Below are 22,531 nucleotides of genomic sequence, written 5' to 3' on the forward strand. Positions count from 1 at the left end.
AATTTACAACAACATAAAAACAAACAGAACAAAGAATAGGATCTGTGGTGTACCAGATATTCATGGGGTATTGTCCTCATATTTTCTGGACTGGAATAAATTTTGAACAGGCAAGCACACCTTCTGAATTAAATCTTTCCTTATTTTTCTTTTTGTGTTATTTACTTTGAGATTTTTTTCTGTATTGTGTTTAAATATTAATAAAATATTTGATATTAACTTAAAGATCAATAGTGTTTTGTGAAATTTCCATATATACATGCACAGATGCAGCTTACTGAATCACAATGTGAAAGGTATTTCTTTTTTTGGTTGTTGTTGTTGTTCCATTACTGCCTTTCTGGTTTTTTTGTTTTTAATTTTTTATTTTTAACTGCGTTGGATCTTTGTTGCTGCGCGCGGGCTTTCTCTATTTGCTGCGAGCTGGGGCTACTCTTCCTTGTGGCACGCCGGTTTCTCATCGCGGTGGCTTCTCTTGTTGCCGAGCACGGGCTCTAGGTGCGTGGGCTTCAGTAGTTGTGGCACACAGGCTTAGTTGCTCTGCGGCATGTGGGATCTTCCCGGACCAGGGCTCGAACCCATGTCCCCTGCATTGGCAGGCGGATTCTTAACCACTGCGCCACCAGGGAAGCCCATGAAAGGTGTTTCTTATTGTGGGTCTTTGTAAACAAAAATTTGAAAAACACTTTTCTAAACATTCTGCAGTTTTGTCTTTGATTTCCACTTTGACCCAGGAGTTGCTTAAGAGAATTTTTAGTTCCCATGTTATTCATATTTTGCTTCATTGCATTGTATAGTCAAAGAGTATAGTCTAGGTTATTCTATACTATTTCTTTTTATTGGAAAAAAAGAAAAAAAAGGTGTATGTTTGTGTATTTATACATTAGAGAATTCGTATACTTGTTTTTAAAAACTTTGCAGGTTGAAATAATTTCAGATTTACTTGCAAAAATAGGATATTGTTGTGCAATGCCCTTTCAGATTCCCCAAATGTTAACATTTCACTACATTTACTTTATGATTCATCCTGTCTCTTCCTCTTCTTCCTTCTCCTCCTCCTCTTCCTCCTCCTCCTTCCCTCCCCCTCCCTCTTGTCTCTCCCTCCCCCTTCTCTCCCTCCCTCCCCTCTGTCAGCCATTCACTCAGGTATTTTCAACAAAGTTTAGGTGGCGAGTATACCTTGGTGCAAAGACTTGTGTATTGTGTCCTTCTCCACACCCAAACTTCTGTATAATGCATTATCCAAGGAATGGTTTATTGGCCAGTAACTGAATAAAAAACTTATATTCTGTCCCAGTAGAAATTCCAGTCCCTATGTCTCTGAGACCAAAGATTTTTCCCCCCAGTCACATTACATAACACATCCAACCTCTTTTGTCCCAGTATTTTGTAGGCAGTCACTCCTGTTTCAAGTGCAATGGTTAGGAGTTTTCCTAGAAATAACAAATTTTTGCTTTTTTGTTGTTGTGGTTGTTCTTTCTTCATGAAGACCAGAGGATGAGATGTTTTTAAAAAGGCTTTCTAGAGGTTACCTTGTTGGAAAGGACCCCAACGCTCCCCTTTTCTACAGAGAAGAAGGAAACAAAAAATTTCAGAAGAAGGATTATATGGGAGCCACAGTGCTGTACTCTAAGGTAAGAGGACCGGGCCACCCCCCAACACCCGGCCCAGCTCAGCAGGAGGGGCTGTCTCAACAATTTAACAATTCATATTTCTTCAAAAGAGAGAACCGTTACTGCTGAATTGTGAATTGTGTATTGTGTAGCCACTAGTAGCTTTGCCTATTAATTTTGGATTGGATTTGAAAAAGAAAACTGGCACAACTCAGCTTTTGGTCATATTCTGAAACAAAGGGTAGTTTGTATTATACGTCCTGAATTCCATCAAGAAACTTCTATTCTCATATTCCTTCAGACACAGTGTAGCAAGTCTCGTTGGATGCCTTGGCCTCCCTCCTCCATGTCTGTCAGCTCTTACTGAATTGTGTGCCTTTTTTGTCTGAATAACTGATGAGGCTGTTGCTGTGATAGTCCCAATTTAGAGAACAGCTGGATTTTTGGTTGGCCACCATGTTAGCTTATAGCCAGTATGACTTAGGTAAAGTTACGAAGGAAAATAAGCTCAATTGCCACAGCCCAGTTGAACTGCATTTTGAAGGTTGTCAACAAATATTTAAAATTATTACACTAACCATCAGTGAACTAGGTTTCAAGGAGGAATAGTGGCTTTTAACAATCTTTTGCTCTTGTCCTGCTTCCAGAGTAGAAACTGGAACAAGATCCCTGAGAGATTTCCTTCCATAATTTTTTAGAGATAAATATGGGTTTAAAGCAAGAATATATCAACCTCTTAAACCAGGTCTGTGAATCCTGTATATTGAAAGAATTAGTGTGAATTTGAAGAGTGTACCCCCTACTCTGCATCTTTAACAGGCCTATGCTTAAAGTTTGGAATTAGTTTTCCAAAAACTATCAGACCTACAACAGCATCTTCTAAAATTGATAAAAGCCCTGCTTTGTAATGCTGAAAAATGTAAGCATTAGTGATTGCTGAAGAACTAAAATCCATTAGATGTAATGATCACTGGTAAATGGCTTAATAGTAGTTCTTTTTCAGAGCTAATCTTTTTTCAACTGTATGCATGTGTGTCATAAATGTGATCACAGGGGAAGCTGTTCAAGGAAACTAAGTAAACTAAAAAGTGAAATCAGACAAAAAAATTGAACCTTCCTATTTCATGAAACTAGTATTTTGTTGATTGTGGTACTTTGCAGTTTTCCATAGAGCTGCTATTTTCTTTCTTTTTTAAAATAATATTTGTTTTTGTCTGATTGTAAATGTAATATATGTTTACTTGGAAAATATAGAGAAGCATAAAAAAGTAAGAAAAAATCCCATAACCAGTGATAAGCACTGTTAACATTTTTGCTTATATCCAGCCAGCCACTTTTTCCTCTGAAAATATGTTTTTCTTGTACAAAATGGCGATAATACTGTACTTACTGTTTTATAACCTGCTTTTTTTCCCCTCAACAATTTATTGTGACCATTTTCTCATGTTATTAAATTTTCCACTAAAACATGATTTTTGTACAGCTGGCTTAGTGTTCCATTACAGAGAACTATACTTGATTTAACACCTAGTGTTCGCAGAGTGTTTGGTATCATAAAGCTGCAAGGAGCATCTTTCTATGTAAATATTTGTACACACCTGACTATTTCCCAAGGATAAATTCCTAGAAGGCAATTGCTTGGTCAACTGAATGTATTTTTTTTTAAGGCCTTTGGCACTTGTTGCTGAATCATTCTCCAGGAAAAAACTAGTTACATCCCTTCTAGCAGAGTATGGGAATGTTCATTTCTCTATATCCTAAGCAATATTGGTTATTTGGTATTATTAACATTATTTTATCTTTTTATTTTGGAATAGGAAATGTGTTTACATAGTTAGAATTTTTAAGGTGCAAGAGTATAGAGTGCAGTCTACTTCCTCTGTCCTCCAGCCACTCATTTCCCATCCTCAGAAGCTAGCACAGTTAAAGCTATCTTTCCAAAGGTACTCCAGCGTATATAAATAAATACAAATAATCTCCCACTCCTGCACACACACACTCTTTTTATATAAATAACATTCTATACACACAGTTCAGCACTGTGTTTTCCACTTATATTCTGTTATATGGATATAGTAGTAACTTATTTAATTAGAGTCCTTTAGATCACTATTTACCTTTTTTCCTATCTTTTGTTACTTCAGACAATTCTGTGATAAGAAACTTTGCATGTATGTTATTTTGCACATATCTATAGGATAAAGGATTATATCTGTAGGATAAATCCCTAGAAGAGGAATTGCTGGGTCAATGGAGATATAGATATATGTATTAGGAGATGCCTCCGTAATTGTGAGACCAGTTTACACTCCCTTTACACTCCCACTAGTAATGTATGAGAATGACCATTATCCCACTCAGTATGCTATCAATTTTACTTCTTTGCAAATCTGCTAAGTAAAAACTAGCGTCTCAGTAGAGTTTTAATTTGCATTTTGCTGATTATGAACGAGGTTGAGCATCTTTTCATTTGTTTAAGAGCCATTTATATTTCCCATTAGAATCGTTCATATCATTTGCTTATTTTCCTACTGAATTATTGGTTGCCATCGTATTGATCTGTAGGAACTGTTCATAAAGTAAAGAAATGAGCCCTTTGCCTGTAATAGGAGTTGCAAATATTTTTTCCAGTTCGTTTGTCTTTTGATATTGCTTTTATTGGTTTGTTGCTACAAATAGATTTTTTATTTTTATGTGGTCAAATTCATTAACCTTTTATGACTTCTGGGTTTTGTGTCATAATTAGAAAGGTATTTCTGACTCCAACATCACTTTAGATTATGTATATAGTTTCTTCTGGTGCTCTTATAGTTTCAATTTTTTTTTTTTTTTTTTTTTTTTTTTTTTTGCGGTACGCGGGCCTCTCACTGTTGTGGCCTCTCCAGTTGCGGAGCACAGGCTCTGGACGCGCAGGCTCAGCGGCCATGGCTCACGGGCCTAGCCGCTCCGCGGCATGTGGGATCTTCCCGGACTGGGGCACGAACCCGTGTCCCCTGCATCAGCAGGTGGACTCTCAACCACTGCGCCACCAGGGAAGCCCTAGTTTCAATTTTTATATTAAGATTTTGATCCATTTGTTATTTATCCTAATGAAAGTTTTATTATCATATATCGAGAACCAACTTTATTTTTCCTCAGTGGCTACTTGTCCCAATACTTTTATTGAATAATCCCTGTCTTTTCTCCAGTGATTGGAGATGCCACCTTTATTTTTATTTTTTTTAATTTTTTTTGGCTGTGTTTGGGTCTTCGTTGCTACGCCCGGGCTTTCTCTAGCTGCAGCGAGTGGGGGCTACTGTTCGGTGGGTGCACAGGCTTCTCATTGTAGTGGCTTCTCTTGTTCCAGAGCATGGGTTCTAGGCGTGCGGGCTTCAGTAGTTGTGGCTCGTGGGCTCTAGAGTGCAGGCTCAGTAGTTGTGGTGCACGGGCTTAGTTGCTCCATAGCATGTGGGATCTTCCTGGACCAGGGCTCAAACCCGTGTCCCCTGCATTGGCAGGCGGATTCTTAACCACTGGGCCACCAGGGAAGTCCCACCTTTATGATTATTATTAATCCTTGCCAATTTGGTGGTAGAAAAAAGTAGCCCTTTTCTGCTTTCATTTTCATGTATTTGACTATCTGTATATGAACTGTTTCCCACGTATCATTCATGTTTCTTCATTTGTGAGTTTCTATTTGTTCCACTCACACTTCGTTATGTGCCGGATTATGCTCCTCAGTTTTCATTTACCTTTAATACTGTTTGTGGCTGAAGCTGTGTCTGAAGCTGCGTGTCTGAAGCTACTGTCTTCAAAGTGCTTTACCTATTTATTTCCTCACTTGATCTTCACACCTCTGCTCTAAGGTAGTTAAAAATGAAGCAGATGAAGCACAAAGAGATCCAGTAACTTAACCAATTTCATATAGTCTTTAGTAGCAGAGCCCCTATTATCTGGAAAAAAAAAAAAACTCTAAAGATGCTAGTTTCCATGTATACCTTTAACCGGTTCATTGTTCTGCAGGGAGTATCGCATTCAAGCCCCAACTCTGAGGACATTTCACTGTGTTACGCCAATCGCTCTGCAGCCCTCTTCCACCTGGGTCAGTATGAGGTGAGTATCAGGATGCCTGGTGTGATTGGAGAGGATCGGCAGGGGGGTTCCCTGGAGGACTAGACCTTCATCCCTGCTTCTACATTAGAAAGCTAAAATTGGAACTGGTTGAATTGGAAGCAAATTGATACCTCCCGAACTTTTTCTTTCTCCTGATTCACTTCACCTGTCTCAGGTGATTACATGGGGTAGTGTGGGTTGGCAGGAAAGAGACATGCACATTCCCCAGGGCCGTGGACTCTATCCAGTGGGTCAGCAGTGCTCAGTGTCAAGATCAGCTATGAGATACGTTGCTAATAATACTTCAGGTTCCAAGTGTTTGCAAACTAGTTACTTGCTCAGGGTGGTTTTTTTTTTTTTAATAAGTAGGTGAGCATGCTCAAGAATATCCCTGCAGGGCTTCCCTGGTGGCGCAGTGGTTGAGAGTCCCCCTGCCAATGCAGGGGACACGGGTTCGTGCCCCAGTCTAGGAAGATCCCACATGCCGCAGAGCGGCTGGGCCCGTGAGCCACGGCTGCTGAGCCTGCGCGTCTGGAGCCTATGCTCCACAATGGGAGAGGCCACAACAGTGAGAGGCCTGCATACCGCAAAAAAAAAAAAAAAAAAAAAGAATATCCCTGCAATAATAAGTCTCACCCTCAATATAAATTTTGAGTGGGAAAGTAAAAGTTGCACTGAAATGCCTGTTGGGTGGGGGGACTTCAGATGAGTGGCTTCCTCCTCATCCCCAAATTGAAGTCTAAGGACAAACTCTAAAATGCCACTTGGGCACATCCATTTTGGAATTCTACAAAAATTTAAAGTATACCCTAGAGTTAAGAACTATTTGAGTCACCGCAAGTTCACACTTAAGCCCTTTGGACTAAGAGAGAAGAGCAAGAATCTAAGGCACGGCCCTAAGCAAGAAAGGCCTGGGCTACTATAGACAGCATTGGGAAGACCTTGTGAAACATTTAGCCCTTTTTAACTTCCCTATATTGTTACTTCTTACAATAATAATTCCCATGTATTGAGCACATACTATGTTCCAGGCATCTTTTTAACACTTTAGATATATTACCTTATTTTCATTTTTATTTCTATCCTGTGAGGTATTATTATCCCTGTTTTTCAGATGAGAAAACTAAGACACTGAGAAATTAATTCATTTGCACAAGGCCATACAGCTAGCAAGAGGCAGAGTCCGTACTGGGATGCCCTCTTAATCATCATACTATGCTTCTATCTGTAAGACTTTTTTCCTTAGAATCAGAAATATTTAATGACAGTTAAACATAATATCTTCAGCATCTGTTTCTAATCATTTAATTAAAAGATCACAGTAGAATATGATTTAAAGAAATAAGCACATGATTGTAGTTGCTCCTTTTTTTTTTTTTTTTTTTTTTTTTGGCGGTACACGGGCCTCTCACTGTTGTGGCCTCTCCCGCTGTGGAGCACAGCCTCCGGACGTGCAGGCTTATTGGACATGGCTCACAGGCCTAGCTGCTCCACGGCATGTGGGATCTTCCCGGACTGGGGCACGAACCCGTGACCCCTGCATCGGCAGGCAGACTTTCAACCACTGTGCCACCAGGGAAGCCCTGCTCCATTTTTAATAATCTTTAACTTGTAGATTTTTGTTAAGACTTTCAAATGGACATTTAAGAGTAGGGACCAAGGGTCATTTTGGGATTTTCTTTCTGTTTGCAGACATGCCTTAAAGACATCGTCAGAGCACAGACGCATGGATATCCAGAAAGGTTGCAACCCAAGTTGCTGTTGCGTAAGGCGGAGTGTCTGGTGACCCTGGGGAGGCCACATGAGGCAAGCCAGACCATCAGTGATCTTGAAAGTAACTTTGCTGCCAAACCAACCCTAGCAGCTTCCCAATTTCAGATTCTGCAGAGAACCCTCTGTCGTCTGAAAGTAAAGGTACAAGAAAAGGAGAATCTCACAGAAACCTCCCCAGCAGCTCTAACCAAAGCCTTTGAGGATATGGACCTAAGGGAAGAGAATGAACAAATTTCCAACACATCATCATCTGTCGGCTTATGTATGGACCCTTTAAAAGGCCGCTATCTGGTTGCCACAAAAGATATTCTCCCAGGAGAGCTTCTGGTGAAAGAGGATGCTTTTGTGAGTGTCCTTAACCCAGGAGAAATGCCACCATGGCATCATGGCCTCGAGAGCAAGTGGGATACCAGAGCTACCAACGGGGACCTCTACTGTCACCGATGTTTGAAGCACACTTTGGCCCCAGTTCCCTGTGATGGATGCAGCTATGCCAAGTATTGCAGCCAAGAGTGTTCGCAGCAGGCCTGGGATCTCTACCATAGTATAGAGTGTTCTCTAGGGGGGCTGCTTCTCACACTGGGTGTTTTTTGCCACATTGCCCTGAGGTCGACTCTTTTAGCTAGATTTGAGGAGGCTGGCAAAGTCATAAATAAGCTTTGTGGTGAGATTACTAACAGGGATATCTGTTTACCTGAAAGCAAGAATCTGGCACAAATACTCAGTTATGACTTGGGAGGGGAGAGTAAAAACAAGGGCAAAACAGTTGAGACCCCGATTCCTGGGTGTGATATGAATGGGAAGTATGAAAGTAATTATAATGCTGTCTTCAGCCTTTTACCCCATACAGGAAACCATAGCCCTGTGCACAAATTCCTCTGTGCTCTGAGTGTTTCTGCACTATGCAGGCAGCTCGAAGCAGTCAGTTTACAGGCCTTCACAACAGGTCTGAAATCGTCTAAGCTGAAAGCAGCAGCGGTTCCTGTGTTGTATCCAGAGTTGAATATTTGGGGAGTGGCCATGCTGAGACACATGTTACAGCTACAGTGTAATGCTCAGGCAATAACAACCATACAGCAAACAGGTAAGAGGGAAACTCTTTTTTCTGCCTTACAATATTCTTCTTGATGTAGCTAATGTTTGCGGAGAAAGGACTGTAAAGGAGAACAGTAGCATTCAAACAGATCAGTGGCCTAAAGGAAAATACAGCTGTTTTATGATTATGCCATTGAGAAGCTATGTGACCTCAACTTATTTTGATCCTACCCTGCCTCAGCTTTCTCATTTGTAAAATGGATAGTTTAATCGCACCTAACTTTACAGAGTTGTGAAGCTGATGTGTTTGTTTGTAAAAATACTTTAAAACCCTATTACCAAAAAAAAAAAAACGTTGGGGGGGACTTCCCTGGCAGTCCAGCAGTTGAGACTTCGCCTTCCAATGCAGGGGGTGCAAGTTCAATCCCTGGTCGGGGAGCTAAGACCCCACGGGCCTCATGACCAAGGAACCAAAACATAAAACAGAAACAATATTGTAACAAATTCAATAAAGACTTTAAAAAAATCTTAAAAAAAAAAACTACATTGTTTAAAAAAAAACCTATTACACTATTAATTTCTGATTGTGGAGGAAAGCTGAAACAATGGATAAACAAGACTGCAGAAGGAGCAGGGTCTGTAGTTAAGGTATCAGAATCTTAACTCACTCCTTTGACTCAACTACTATCTTCTGTTTTCTATTGCCAGGTTTTCTCCCATTCTTCTGTTTTAACTTTCCGAGAGAGGAATCTGGCCCATCACAGCTTTTCACACAATGCTGCTGTAAGCTGTTGGCCAGCCTGTGTTTGGGCAGGCTTCTGGTCAGGGGGCCAGCAATCTGGAGGCCACCTCTAGACACAGACCAGCCCTAGCCCTGCTTTCCTGAACCAGACCCTATAGAAGAGGCTGTTAAGGTAGATGGGGAGGTTGCACGTGCCCAGCATCATGAGTGCCATCTCTAATACGACTGTACTGACAATGGGTACTATTATTAGAAAAGAAATGGTGTTTCCAGTATTTCTATTGTGTGATCTCCATTTTAGCGGATAATGTGTTTCAATTCAATCAGCTCATTATACTTTTCTCAATTTCCTAATTAACCCTGTGGAGGGGAGGAATTAGGTCATATCTACACCTAGGATTTATAGGCAGATTAATATTAAATGTGGCTTCACTAAACTATATACATGCTTAACTCTTCTGATCGTGTCATATTAGGTAATCTAGAATTCTGTCAACCTTTTGTTTATATATTTTTATCTTTAATTTTAATTCAGCTGCCAAGTTATATAGTGTATAGTATTTCACTAGAGGTATTTTGGGGCAGGACTCAATTCCGCATCCTGAAGTGCATGGAACATCCAAAAATAGCACTGGCCTCATCCCATGATACAACAAAATCATACTGCAAGCTAGTCTCCATTTTCTTCTCTGCTTTTGCTGCTTTGAGCCATTGCTACCTTCTAAAATATGTATCTGTTGAGTGTTTTTCCAGAATTATGTTTCCCCTAGGGTACATTCACTGGCATTTTAAAAACTACTGTTTTCATTTTTTGTTTTTCTGAATATAAAAAATAGTATATGGAGCTTCCAGATAATATGGCAGAAAGCTGCCAACTCTTGATTCTGTTGTGTCTTGCCTCTAAAATACTTAGTAGAACATACAAAAAAGATGTAAATGTCAGTAGCTCTAAAAACTATGGGAACTGTTTTCTGGGTAAACAATAGCAGTGACCACTAACTCAGGCTGAATCCCTGAGGCAGGATGGCAGAGCGCTAGGGACAAACGAAAGTGTTTTCCATCCACCTTCCTTCATTGGCCTCCCTCTTACAGTCAGAGAATCTTAGCCTAAAATTTGTTGCTCCCTGTGCTTGAGATTTCATTACAGTCAATTTTTATTTGCATAGCAGGTGTTGAGTAAAATTTTTCACAAGTTGTTAAGAGTGAATTTTGGTAGGAAGACTGTGTATAGCCAGAAATACGTGTATTTTCTGTGGCTAAAAAGGACTAGAAAAATAGATACGTAGCATAATACTGGAGACCTGGAGTGACGGAAAGAGGATTGGAGACTCTGTCTTCATCTATGAGGTTCTAATATTTTATGCATGATTTATTCTTATTTATATGATGTTTTAAATATATATATATATATATTATATATATATATATATATATACACACATAGAAAAAAATAACACTAGAAGTAAAAATACCAAAATCTTAATTAACAGTGATGAATTCTGATAGTGGAAATATGGGTGATTGCTACTTTTTTCTTTGAACTGTTCTATATTTTAAAAATTAAAAACAGTTATTCACATGGTGGTAACTTTAGTAAATTTTAAATTGGTTGTAAACCTTTCTCTTCATTCTAAGGAAAAAACAAAGAACATTAAAAAAAATAGTTCACAGAGCAAAAGATAGGGAGATGATAAAAATGAGTCTATAATAGTAAATAAAAATGAGCTAAACTCTTAAATTCATCTTTCAGAATGGGTCAAAAAGATTAAAATCCAAGTATATTCTGTTTACAAAAGTGACACTTAACACAAAGTGGGCAAGACATGTCAGGAATCACAAGTAAATCAGGGTATTAATATTAATATGAAACAGTAGGGCTCAAGGTACGATATATAGTAAAACAAAGAAGGCATTTTATTTTTGTAAAGGAGACTCTTCTGCAATATATCATCAACCTTAGCTCTCAGGAACATAGAGATTGTGTCTATAAAACAAAAATGACCGAGTATACAAGGAGAAACTGGCAAAAACTCCATAGTTATAAGAAACTTTAATATACTACTCTGATCAAATATATTAATAATAAGGATCTGGAAACCAAGATAACATAATAAAATAGGGGATTCAGAGGTATATCCACCAAAGCTTGTGTCCTATAGACCAGGGTTTGGCCAACTTTTTCTGTAAAGCACCACAGAGTAAATATTTGGGGCTTTGCAGGCCGTATGGTCTCTTTTGCAACTACTCAACTGCCCTTGTAGCATGAAAGCGACCATAGAAAGTATACATATGAATGAGCCTGGTTGGACTCCAAAAGAAATTTATTATTGACACTGAAAGTTGAATTTCCTAAAATTTTTCATGTCATGAGAATTATTCCTTTCACCTTTTGTCAACAACTTAAACACGTAAAAACGGGAATTCCCTGGTGGTCCAGTGGTTAGGATTCCACGCTCTCACTGCCAAGGGCCCAGGTTCAGTCCCTGATTGGGGAACTAAGATTCCACAAGCCTCATGGTGTGGCCAAAAAAAAAAGTAAAAACCATTCTTAGACCACATAAGTACAAAAAGAGGCACCAGGCAGGATTTGGCACACAGGCTACAGTTTACAGACTCCTGATAGAGACAAAGATTTGGCAAATCTAATTAAGAAATCTAGGGGAAAACGCCACAAAATTATAAAGGGGATATAGCCAATAATATAAATTCATTCTAAAATTTATAGCAAATATTTAGTACAATTTTAGATTATTGAATTTGAAAACAGTAAATAAACAACTTTGTGGAAAAATATAAATTGCCTAAATTTTTCCAGAAGGAGGAAAATACTTTAAAAATCTAGTAATTGTGGAAGAAATTGAAAAAGTTATCAAAATAGTTCCATAAAAAAAGCCAGACCCACTGTTTTTCATGTGAGTTCTTTAAAACTTTTAAGGAACATATTCAGCCACATTTTTTTAAAGATAAAAGGAAAAAATATCAAGGAACAGATCGTTTTTATACAGTATAAACTGTTCCAGGGCATGGAGGAACCGAGAACCCTTTCCCACTCATTTTACAAAGCCCAGAGGAAAAGCTATAGACCAGTCTCACATGTGAATGTGGATGTAGAAACCCTGAAAAAAAAATCACTGCTATGTCACATCCAGCAGTTTATTAAAGAAACAATCATACATGACCAAGTAGGATTTCTTCCAGAAATGCAAGGATATTTTAATTTGGAGGGATATAAAAGAAGGCTTGGATAAATGCAGAGACATGCCAGATCCTTAGAAGGAAACACGGAACACTGTAAAAATGGCAGTTTCCCCACATTAATCTAATCAGTCTAATGCAGTTTCCAACAAAATCACAGTTGTATTTTTCTTAAAATTTGACAATGATTCTAAAGTTCATCTTGAATAAATGTGTAAGAATAGCCTTTTTGTGAGACTTCCCTGGTGGTCCAGTGGGCAAGACTCTGCACTCCCAGTGCAGGGGCCCCAGGTTCGATCCCTGGTCGGGGAACTAGATCCCACATGCATGCCACAGCTGAGTTTGCATGCTGCAACTGAGAAGCCCGCCTGCCACAACTAAGAGCCTACATGCCACAACTAAAGATCCCACATGCCGCAGCTAAGACCTGGTACAGCCAAAATCAGTAAGTAAGTAAATAAATAAACATTAAAAAAAAAAAGTAGCCTTTTTGTTTTAAAGAGTACTGAAGGGGCTTGGTACTATCAGATTTCATATCAGCATTGAGCTACAGTAATTAAAAACAGTATGGCACTAATATGATAGCCCCCCAAAAGTATTAGATTCTTTCTTCAAGCCATTAAAAAGTTACATATTTAAAAATTCAGGAAATTCCCTGGCAGTCCAGTGGTGGTTCTCCGAGGTTTCACTGCCAAGGGCCCAGGTTCAATCTCTGGTTGGGGAACTAAGATCCCACAAGCCACGCAGCTCAGCCAAATAATAATAATAATAATTAATAAATTAAAATTAAACCATAAAATATCTAGAAAAAGATAAGTGAACTTTTATGTAGTTTTAAGGTGGTAAGAGAAGCTTTCTAAAGTATATAATACCGAATTTAGGTAATTAGAAGATAGCTAGATTTAACTTAAATACCAAATTTCAAAAACACTATAATCAGAAAAGAAGACAGAGAATGTGGGTGAAAGAGGTCCTTGAAGGAATGAAAACATTGGACTAGGAGGCAACAGACCTGAGTTCCTGTTCCACTCAGTCTAACCACTTACTCTTAGCTCAGGGTACTGAACCTTTGTGTGGGTCAGTATTCTCATATGGATAATAAGAGGACTAGATGAACCTCCAGGCCTCTAGGGAAGACTCTTTGCAAAAATGACCACAACAGTTCCTCCCATCCCTGTATGTTTGCCCCTTTGCAACTTGACATTGATTTTTCTCCCATCAAGGGGTAGAGTCTTATTTCCCCTGCTGAATCTTGCTTTGACCAATGGAATGCAGTACAAGTGATGTTATGTGACTTAATGAATCTAAGCCTTAAAAGAGACCTTGCAGCTGCCATTGTTACCTTCTTAAAACGATGGTGTGGACTGTGAACAAGCCTGGGCTAGCCTCCCTGAGGACAAAAGACCACGTGCCAGATGACTGCAATCATATGGGTAATCCCAGGCAAGACTAGCAGAAAAAATGTTCAGCTGAGCCCAAGCAAAGTTGCTGGCACACAGCATTGTAAGCAATTGAAATAGTTGTTGTTTTAACACTCCCCACCTCCAAACACCCATAAACAAAAATTAAAATGTGAGTGACAAAATGAGAGAACATTTCTAGCAACTATGCAGCTCATTTTTTTAATTTTTTTTAAATTTTTGACTGTGTTGGGTCTTCGTTGCTGCACACGGGCTTTCTCTAGTTGTGGCGAACGGGGGCTACTCTTCGTTGTGGTGCGCAGGCTTCTCATTGCAGTGGCTTCTCTTCGCAGAACACAGGCTCTAGGTGTGTGGACTTCAGTAGTTGTGGCATGTGTGCTCAGTAGTTGTGGCTCGCTGCTTAGTTGCTCCAGGGCATTTGGGATCTTCCCAGAGCAGGGATCGAACTCTTGCCCCTTGCATTGGCAGGCAGATTCTTAACCACTGCACCACCAGGGAAGTCCTTTTTTAAATTTTAATATACATTTCAGGTTAGGGTATAAAGAAAGGGCCATGATATATTAAGTGAAAAAGAAATAACTTACAGGGCTTCCCTGGTGGCGCAGTGGTTAAGAATCTGCCTGGCAATGCAGGGGACACGGGTTCGGGCCCTGGTCCAGAAAGATCCCACATGCCGCGGAGCAACTAAACCTGTGCGCCACATGAGCCTGTGCTCTAGAGCCCGTGAGCCACAGCTACTGAGCCCACATGCTGCAGCTACTGAAGCCCACGCGCCTAGAGCCTGTGCTCCACACCAAGAGAAGCCACCGCAATGAGAAGCCAGCACACTACAATGAAGAGTAGCCCCCGCTCGCCGCAACTACAGAAAGCCCACGCACAGCAACGAAGACCCAACACAGCCATAAATAAATAAATAAATAAATAAATAAATGTATTTTAAAAATAATAATTTTTAAAAAGATGGGCTTCCCTGGTGGTGCAGTGGTTGGGAGTCCGCCTGCCGATGCAGGGGACACGGGTTTGTGCCCCGGTCCGGGAGGATCCCACATGCCGCAGAGCGGCTGGGCCCGTGAGCCATGGCCGTTGAGCCTGCGCGTCCGGAGCCTGTGCTCCGCAACAGGAGAGGCCACAACAGTGAGAGGCCCGCATACCGCAAAAAAAAAAAAAAAAAGAAATAACTTACAAATCGCCATGTGCACCTTGTTGCCAATTATGTTAAAAATCCATATATAAGGCTAGAAAGAAGACTGTAAAAAAATGCACCAAAATCTTATAGCTGACTGAGAGGATTATAAATGACTGTTATTTTCTCTATAATTGTCAGTTTTTTAATTTTTTTTCACTGCCATGTATTTCTTCTTTAACTAGTTTCTTTAAACAATAAAATAGTTCAAATGATAACATTTTTTTACATGAACATTTTTAAGGCACTTGATACATATTGCAAAATTGCCCTCTAGGAAAGTTGTACCAGTTACATGCCCACCAGCAATGTTCACTTTCACTTTTTAATTCAGTCTAATTTTGTCTCAATCTGCTAATATTTCTAATCTTGTTTCATCCCTTTTTATTATTTCTTTGGGGTTCCAACACCTCCCAGTTTAGTGTTCTCATTGAATTTCATTAGCAGCTGTTTCATTAGTAGCACAGAAGAAGGATTAAAGTGTTAACTTGGATAGACTTTGACAAAAATCTATAAAAATGTATGTTATTATCTTTGTATAAATCCTATTTAATCAAATTTCCTCAGAAATCTCTCTTTGGTACTGATTTTAAGGGATAGAACTGGCCACTGATGGTATTCCAGACCTTGGTGGGTGTGGATCTCTCTCGGTGGGAATGGCATATTCGTGATATATCTAGGTTCACATCGTAAGGAGGCTTAATGAGGTTCTATGGAGGTTCAGATCAGTTCACTGCCATTTGCTTTCAACTCTTCAGCAACCGAGGAATCTACCTTCACTGTGGGTCCTTGATTACTTTTTTGACACAAAAATTTCTTGTTTTGTAAAATATCTACCAGAATAGGTATATTCTGAAAGTATTGTGAATGAATCTTTTTTTCTTTACTAAATGTACTTAAGGATATTAGCGAGGTACACTTTACGTAAAATATTCAGGCCCTCTGTTTTTTGTTTGTTTTGTGCACAAAATGTCACATATTAAATTTGGTAGTTAAGGTACATACACATTCTCACTTTCTACGATCTCTGCCAACAGATGACTAATGCAAAATATTGAATAATTTTTAAAATCAATACTTAATTTTGTAGAGATAATTAGAGAGGAATTCAACTCTGACATAAATACTCACCCCACTCTGTTCCTGGGCCTACTTCTGTTAGAGGATAATCCATAAATAATTCACGAAGCTGACATTACTCATGTGTATTGTGATAATTTTCTCTGGGAAAATTTTAGCAGCTGTTCCAATATAGATTGCCAGTTATCAGTAGTTGGGAATGCAAGTCCACTGTTCATTACGCAGAGGCTGATTATTCAGACGACAAACTCTTTGTGCCCTGCGCTGCTCCTTCCTGCTGCTTCCTTACCTTTTAGCATTTCTACTGCTCATTAGTACATGTACCAGAAGGTAGGCATTGGACAAGGGTGGGGGGAGGGGACACTAAAATCAGTTAAGCTTTTAGGAGAAGTTCTAATGAAAGATTTCAATACAATGTGTAGAATTGTTGACTAAAATTGAGTCATTTGATTCCCTGCGAATTTTATTTACTTGTTCTAATTCTTGTCTTCCACGGCAGCAGGCAATCAAATCATCTGCAGAGAGACAGTATTATTCCTGATAGTTAATGTTTTCCTTTCTAGAACATTTTCACATGATGGTTTGTATTTTCTTTATTCATTTCATATGTACCTAGACCGCATTATTTGGCGATTGGTGCATTGACATTCCTGGCGTATATGGTGATACCACAATTATCTGATGGCTTAGCAGTTTTCCAGAAAACTGAACGTTCCCCTCTAAGTACCAGTATCTTTCATATTTCAACCAGCTTTGTCGGAAACGCTATCTCCTCATGCTTACACCAAGGCTGCTGAACACAAGCCTTTCTGTATGCCCAAGGTTATCTGTACATGCATCCTCCTGAGACATAGACATATGACAAAAACCCATGCAAGTATGGTATCAGTCTGAGAACCTCTGGTTAAGCTCGGAATAGTGCTAGTTTGGGTTTTTTTTTTTTTTGTGCTAGTGTTTTTGTTTGCCTGAGGCTGTTATTCTTGTATAAGTTTTCTGCCTCCTCCTCCAGTCTGTCCCCATCTCCTTTGCCATTGTCAGAAAACCCGCCTCTTAGTAGTTCCCCTGTTTCTGGACTGTGGTGGGCTGAGAAACTGAATAACCACGCCAGTTCGAACAGTGGCTAAAATAAGAGGGAGTGGGCCTGCAGCAGAATACAGAGAATTCATATATGAATGTAAGTGCATGGGCCTTGGTGCAGATGTAGCCTCACTGCTTAGAGGCTTTTTTCTTCTTCCTTCCTTCCTCATTTTCAATCACGTGGTTAACTTGCTGGTTTAATTGTGCTTCAAAGAAGAGATGGTTAGGGACATGAGACTGTCTGGAATAGAAGTGGTCCAAAGAGTTTTTTCAGTGAGAACTACTGCTTGACTGATTGCCCGTCAAGTTGGGACAAAGGGCAGAATGAAGAGGTGAGCATAAGAAATATTGATTTTTTTAAATATATGATAGGCCTATTTAGTGTAGGGTATAATTAGGTTACTTGTTCTATTAACCAACCAAAGACCAGTTAAACAGAAGCACTTGGACTATAAAAGTCTTTAGGAAATAACCTCATCTGGTGCTCTGGTTTCCATGTTGTCATGAACATGAGGAAACTGTCTATCTGGAAGGCTCCCTACTGATCATTCTTTTTTTATTACTCTCTATAAATTCTAATCTTTGGATTTTTTTGTGGTATTGAGACACAGTGGTTAGGTTCCAAGATTCTGGTGGACGTTTCATGTGCTCGTTCGCTTCGCTTCCCAGGAACCAGAGTTTGCTCTGAGTCATGCTCCATCTGATTTATCTCGGATCCAGCTTGTGGAGCTCTGACTCAGCCGCGCTTCAGGCCCGATTGCCCAGCTCGTCTTCTGAGGAATGGAGGGTGAGGCCAGGACGAGTGTCCTGACACATTTTTCCCTTTTTCCTCTTGCACTCTCAGGATCTGAAGAGAACCTCATTACCGACAGCAGGCAGGTGCGCCTTGCCACAGGGCTGTTCCCCGTCATCAGCCTCCTGAACCATTCCTGCAGCCCCAATACCAGCGTGTCCTTTATTAGCACCGTCGCCACCGTTCGGGCATCTCAGCAGATTAGAAAAGGGCAAGAGATTCTCCACTGCTATGGTGAGCCATCCATCCTCCCTCCTGGCCACTTTTCTCCAGCAGAAGAGGACGGGGTGAATTCGCCTGAGCAAGCCACAGGGCAGGTGCCTCACCTGTGCAGAGTCTGCATCCTGGCAGAGGCAGTGCATACTTACGGGGAAGAAAAGCCTCCTCGCTAGGCCCTGTTGTATCTGCACTATCGTGTTTGATCCCTGTAAATGTCCTGTTCTGAAAATAGGCCAGGAACAACTTCTTGGTTTCTTTTTCTTCCTGTCCCCGCAACTTGGAAGCCTGTTTCTGTATCTAATCTAGTTCCACAAATGTTTGAGTGAAATGTACCTGTCGCATGATGAGTGATTGATCAGACCCTCCGCTAAGCTGAAGTTTTTTAAGTAGTGCTTGATGCTCTCTTGCTTTAAATCCTGGCCAAGCACGGTGTCTCTGCAGGGCCCCACGAGAGCAGGATGGGTGTTGCCGAGAGGTGCCAGAAGCTGAGGTCTCAGTATTTCTTTGACTGCACCTGTCCCGCTTGTGAACGTGAGAAGCAGAGACCCTCGCAGGGGCCCGGGCGGGAAGCCTTCTGTTGTCACCGTTGCAGCGCACTCCTGCAGGTGAATCTCTTTCTCCCCTCCCTTCTCTTTGCTTTTCCTGGCGGTCAGTTATCCAGCCTAAAGGCCTTAAATCTTTAGGAGGAAGCCATTGGGACTCAGAGGTGCTGGTAGCAGTACTCCCTCTTCCCTTTTGCCCATCTTCCCCGCACATTGATTACCCCCTGCAGGAACTACAGGGAAAGGTTGGATTTAGTGATCTCCTTCTTGCAAAGAACAGAAAATCCCACCTAAACTGATTTGGGGTTCAGGGAGACCGGGAATTTATTTGCTCAAGTAAATCACTAAGAAGTCCCAGCGTAGGGGTACTTCAAATACAACGTGATCCAGGGGCTCAGATAACGTCACCAAGGCCTAATTTTTCTTTCTACCTCCCTCAGCTCCATTTTCTGTATTATTTAGCCCAACCTCAGACAGACTTCCCTCCTGTGGTGACCAGATGGCTGCTAGCAGCTCCAGCTGATGCTGGATGCTCCCCCCGGTCCAGAAGGATAAAAACATATGTACTCTAACAGAGATCTCGGCAAAAATCTTACTGTGTTTTATCAACCTGATACCTGCGTCTGGAGGAAAATCAGAGTCACAGTTTCCCCCCAGCCATTTGGGCCAGAGGAATGGGCCAGATCGGAGCCACATGCTCCCCACTCAGCCCCCAGGCCCTGACTTCAGGAGGGTGGGAAAGGATCCTCCGGAGAAGTCAGGTTGCTATTGCCAAATGGGGCCACAGATTCTGGCATCTGAAAAACAGCAAATGTCTTAGAACTGTAAGTAGAACATGGAGCTGGTTGTGTTGGAAAGCTGAAGTCACAAGCCCGAGGACAAGTGTGGGGAGGCCTCACCCAGCACTTTTTTTCTATTGGTTTCCTTATGGCTTTTTCATAACCACTAGAAATGTGTCTGTCATCCAAAGTCCCAGCCCCAAAGAGAAATAAGATAGGGGCTATCAAGATGGAAAGAAATTGTGGTCTGTACCAGTTTAATTTGGTTGCAAAAAGTAAATCTCAAGCAGGGATCGGCTCCTGCTTTCATTGCAGTTGCCGCCATCGAACCAAATTCAGTCTGCCCTTGGTCATGGCGTGTTACTGCAGGAGTCCTTCCCCCATAGGGTCAGAAGCTCTGGAGCAATCCTATAATGTAAGCACATGCAGTGTCTGGTACAGGAAAAAAGACAAAACTGACTTCCACAGGGAGATGACGTTCTGAGCTGTGGCAGCACATCTTGTACGGAATCAGTCAGCAGAGATCACCTAGTCTCTCAGCTACAGGACCTTCGGCAGCAGGTGGGGATGGCCCGGAAGCTTCTCAGAAATGGCAAACTAGGTGAGACTGGCTCCCTGCTTTGGTCCTCCAGCCCCTTCCCTTTTATTTATTTTGAGATCACCTTGAATTCAGGGATACTCGGTGAAGACTGAAGAATTGAATTTAATTATCCCCATGCCAGCCACAAGATGGCTTTGTGGGCCAGTGAGACCAAACCCTTACCAGCTCAGTTTGCATGGTGTCCTTGAAAAAGGGCCAACTGATTTAAGCTGTTGTTCTCTTAGGCATCAGAGAGTTAGTTAAAGACTAACAGGTTATCTCTGACATCCGTGATCTTTGTGCATATCCAGAAGTTCAGTGTCATTTATTTTAATTCGAGGGCCTCATGACCTAATTTCCTAGAGAAATTGTTCTGCCCTCATCAGAGCATCATCCCTCTTCTAAAGAGCAGCGGGGGGACTTCCCTGGTGGTCCAGTGGTTAAGAATCCGCCTTCCAACACAGGGGAGGCAGGTTTGATCCCTGGAACTAAGATCCCACATGCCGCGGGGCAACTAAGCCTGTGCACCACAACTACTGAGCCCACGCACCACAACTAGAGAGCCCACGTACCACAGCTACAGAGCCCAAGCACTCTGGAGCCCATGTGCCACAACTAGAGAGCCCGAGCGCCACAACTACTGAGCCCATGCACTGGAGCCCACGCACCACAGCCAAAGATCCCACGTGTGGCAACTAAGACCTGAGGCAGCCAAAAATAAATAAATAAATAAATATTTTTAAAAATAAAAATAAAGGGCATTGGGCCATGTGCCCAATGGATGTAAGTATCCTGCTTTTTCCAGAAAGGGAGTGATGGAACCCCTCGTTACCTTGGAAAACTCTGCCTTAGAGTTTGACATCGTGGGAATTTATTTACCCTATTTTTATGAAAGTTGACCTTTAGCTTAGATTTTTGAGTCAAGAGAAATAATGACCATAAATGGAATGTAGTCATTCCACTTCAAACTGAAGTTGAAAACCCACAGTAAATGTGGGGAGGCCTCACCCAGAACCTTCTGCTATTGAAAGAGAAAACATAAGAGAACAGCTTTATTGGAACAAAAATTGTGGGTTGATCACAGCCCAAGGAGACAAAGTGGGGTTTCCACATTCAGCCCAGCCCATAGAGAATTTAAGGGCTGGGTTCTCATTTCTAAGACGGGGTTTGTGTCTGTAATGAGGCCACTTTCCTTTGAATTGATAGAGCCAGCCATTCAGCTGTTGTTGGGATGCCGGCATGATGCTGAGAGCTTCCTGTTGGTGGAACACAGCGTGGTGGGAGAAATCGAGGATGGCCTGGCCCAGGCCTATGCTGCCTTAGGTAAGGTGTGTCTTCACCTTCCGCTCCAAGGATGAGCCTGCCTTGGGTGTTTGGTCATGATCTTGGCCTCGTCTGGTTGGTTCTCTCTGAGTCTTTCAACTGAGGCTGCTCTCCCTTCCATTTAGCTTTCCTTACCCTGAAAATGTTCATCCACAGTTGACTGTGGTTCTTTTCTGAAACCAGATTTTCCTTTCGTTGCAGGGGACTGGGAGAAGTCAGCCACCCATCTACAGAAGAGTCTCCGAGTGGTTGAGGTTCGCCACGGCCCATCCAGTGTTGAGATGGGCCATGAACTCTTCAAACTGGCCCAAATCTTCTTCAATGGGTAAGTCTTTCTCTTGTTTCCCAGCACTTCACCGGGCCACATACTGTTCTTTTATTAGGCTCTTCTGTGTATTCCTTTTCTTTTCTACAGTGCTTTTAAGCATGTTGACACGTCTTTATTTCCCGTTTAGGAGAGATTCTTCCTTCTGTTTTGCTGACAAACTTGAAACTAGAATTTCCTCCTGGGAGATATGGGGAAGCTCTTAGCTCTGAAGGGAGTTTCCCAGGGAGAACTTGCCCAGGCCCCCGCCCCCCCAACCCGCCACCACTACCGTCATAGCGGTTCTTCTCAGCCCCCTCCCCTGCCCCGCCCCCCACCCCCCCCACCCCCCTCGGCAGTTATTCACACCTCCCCCCCTCAGCACTCATTCTCAGCACTCTCAGCTCCAGGGCCTCTTCCTTCCCCCCCGGTCCTATTCCTTTTAAAGCAGCTGTAATCAAGCACGAGTCATCTGGCTCCCCTGGGGACATCTGGCAATGTCTGGAGACATTTTTGATTGTCATGACTCAGGGTGGAGGCCAGAGATGCTGTTAAACATCCGACAAGGCACGAGCCAGCCCCCGCACACACACAGCTGAGAATTATCGGGCCCCAGATGTCAACAGTGTCAGGGTTGAGAAACCCAGCTTTAAAGGTTAAAAGGAAAAAAGAGGGTTGATGAGTTGATGCCTCATCCGCTTTTGTAACTGGGATCACTAGGAGGCCCTGCTGTCAGTCTTTCTAGACGGAATATGTCCAACCTTGGTAAAGCTGCTGTGT

The 22,531-nt window shown here is 41.6% G+C and overlaps 1 protein-coding gene across 5 annotated transcripts in view; it reads left to right on the forward strand.

Annotated features, from left to right (window-relative positions):
• Positions 1-22,531, forward strand: part of SMYD4 (SET and MYND domain containing 4) — a 39,845-nt gene that overhangs the window by 15,797 nt on the left and 1,517 nt on the right. For 4 of the 5 annotated variants that reach the window (XM_082605296.1, XM_082605297.1, XM_082605298.1 and 1 more), the window contains exons 3-10: positions 1,490-1,634; positions 5,616-5,705; positions 7,398-8,562; positions 18,056-18,238; positions 18,665-18,828; positions 20,013-20,145; positions 21,331-21,447; positions 21,649-21,772. In XM_082605296.1, coding sequence (XP_082461422.1) covers positions 1,490-1,634; positions 5,616-5,705; positions 7,398-8,562; positions 18,056-18,238; positions 18,665-18,828; positions 20,013-20,145; positions 21,331-21,447; positions 21,649-21,772 — 2,121 coding nt within the window. The remainder of the gene's footprint in view (positions 1-1,489; positions 1,635-5,615; positions 5,706-7,397; positions 8,563-18,055; positions 18,239-18,664; positions 18,829-20,012; positions 20,146-21,330; positions 21,448-21,648; positions 21,773-22,531) is intronic. The other variant, XM_082605300.1, reaches the window with a different exon arrangement.

This window comes from Mesoplodon mirus (genome assembly GCF_964341445.2).
Source record: "Mesoplodon mirus genome assembly, chromosome: 18".
NCBI classification, from domain to species: Eukaryota; Metazoa; Chordata; class Mammalia; order Artiodactyla; family Ziphiidae; genus Mesoplodon; species Mesoplodon mirus.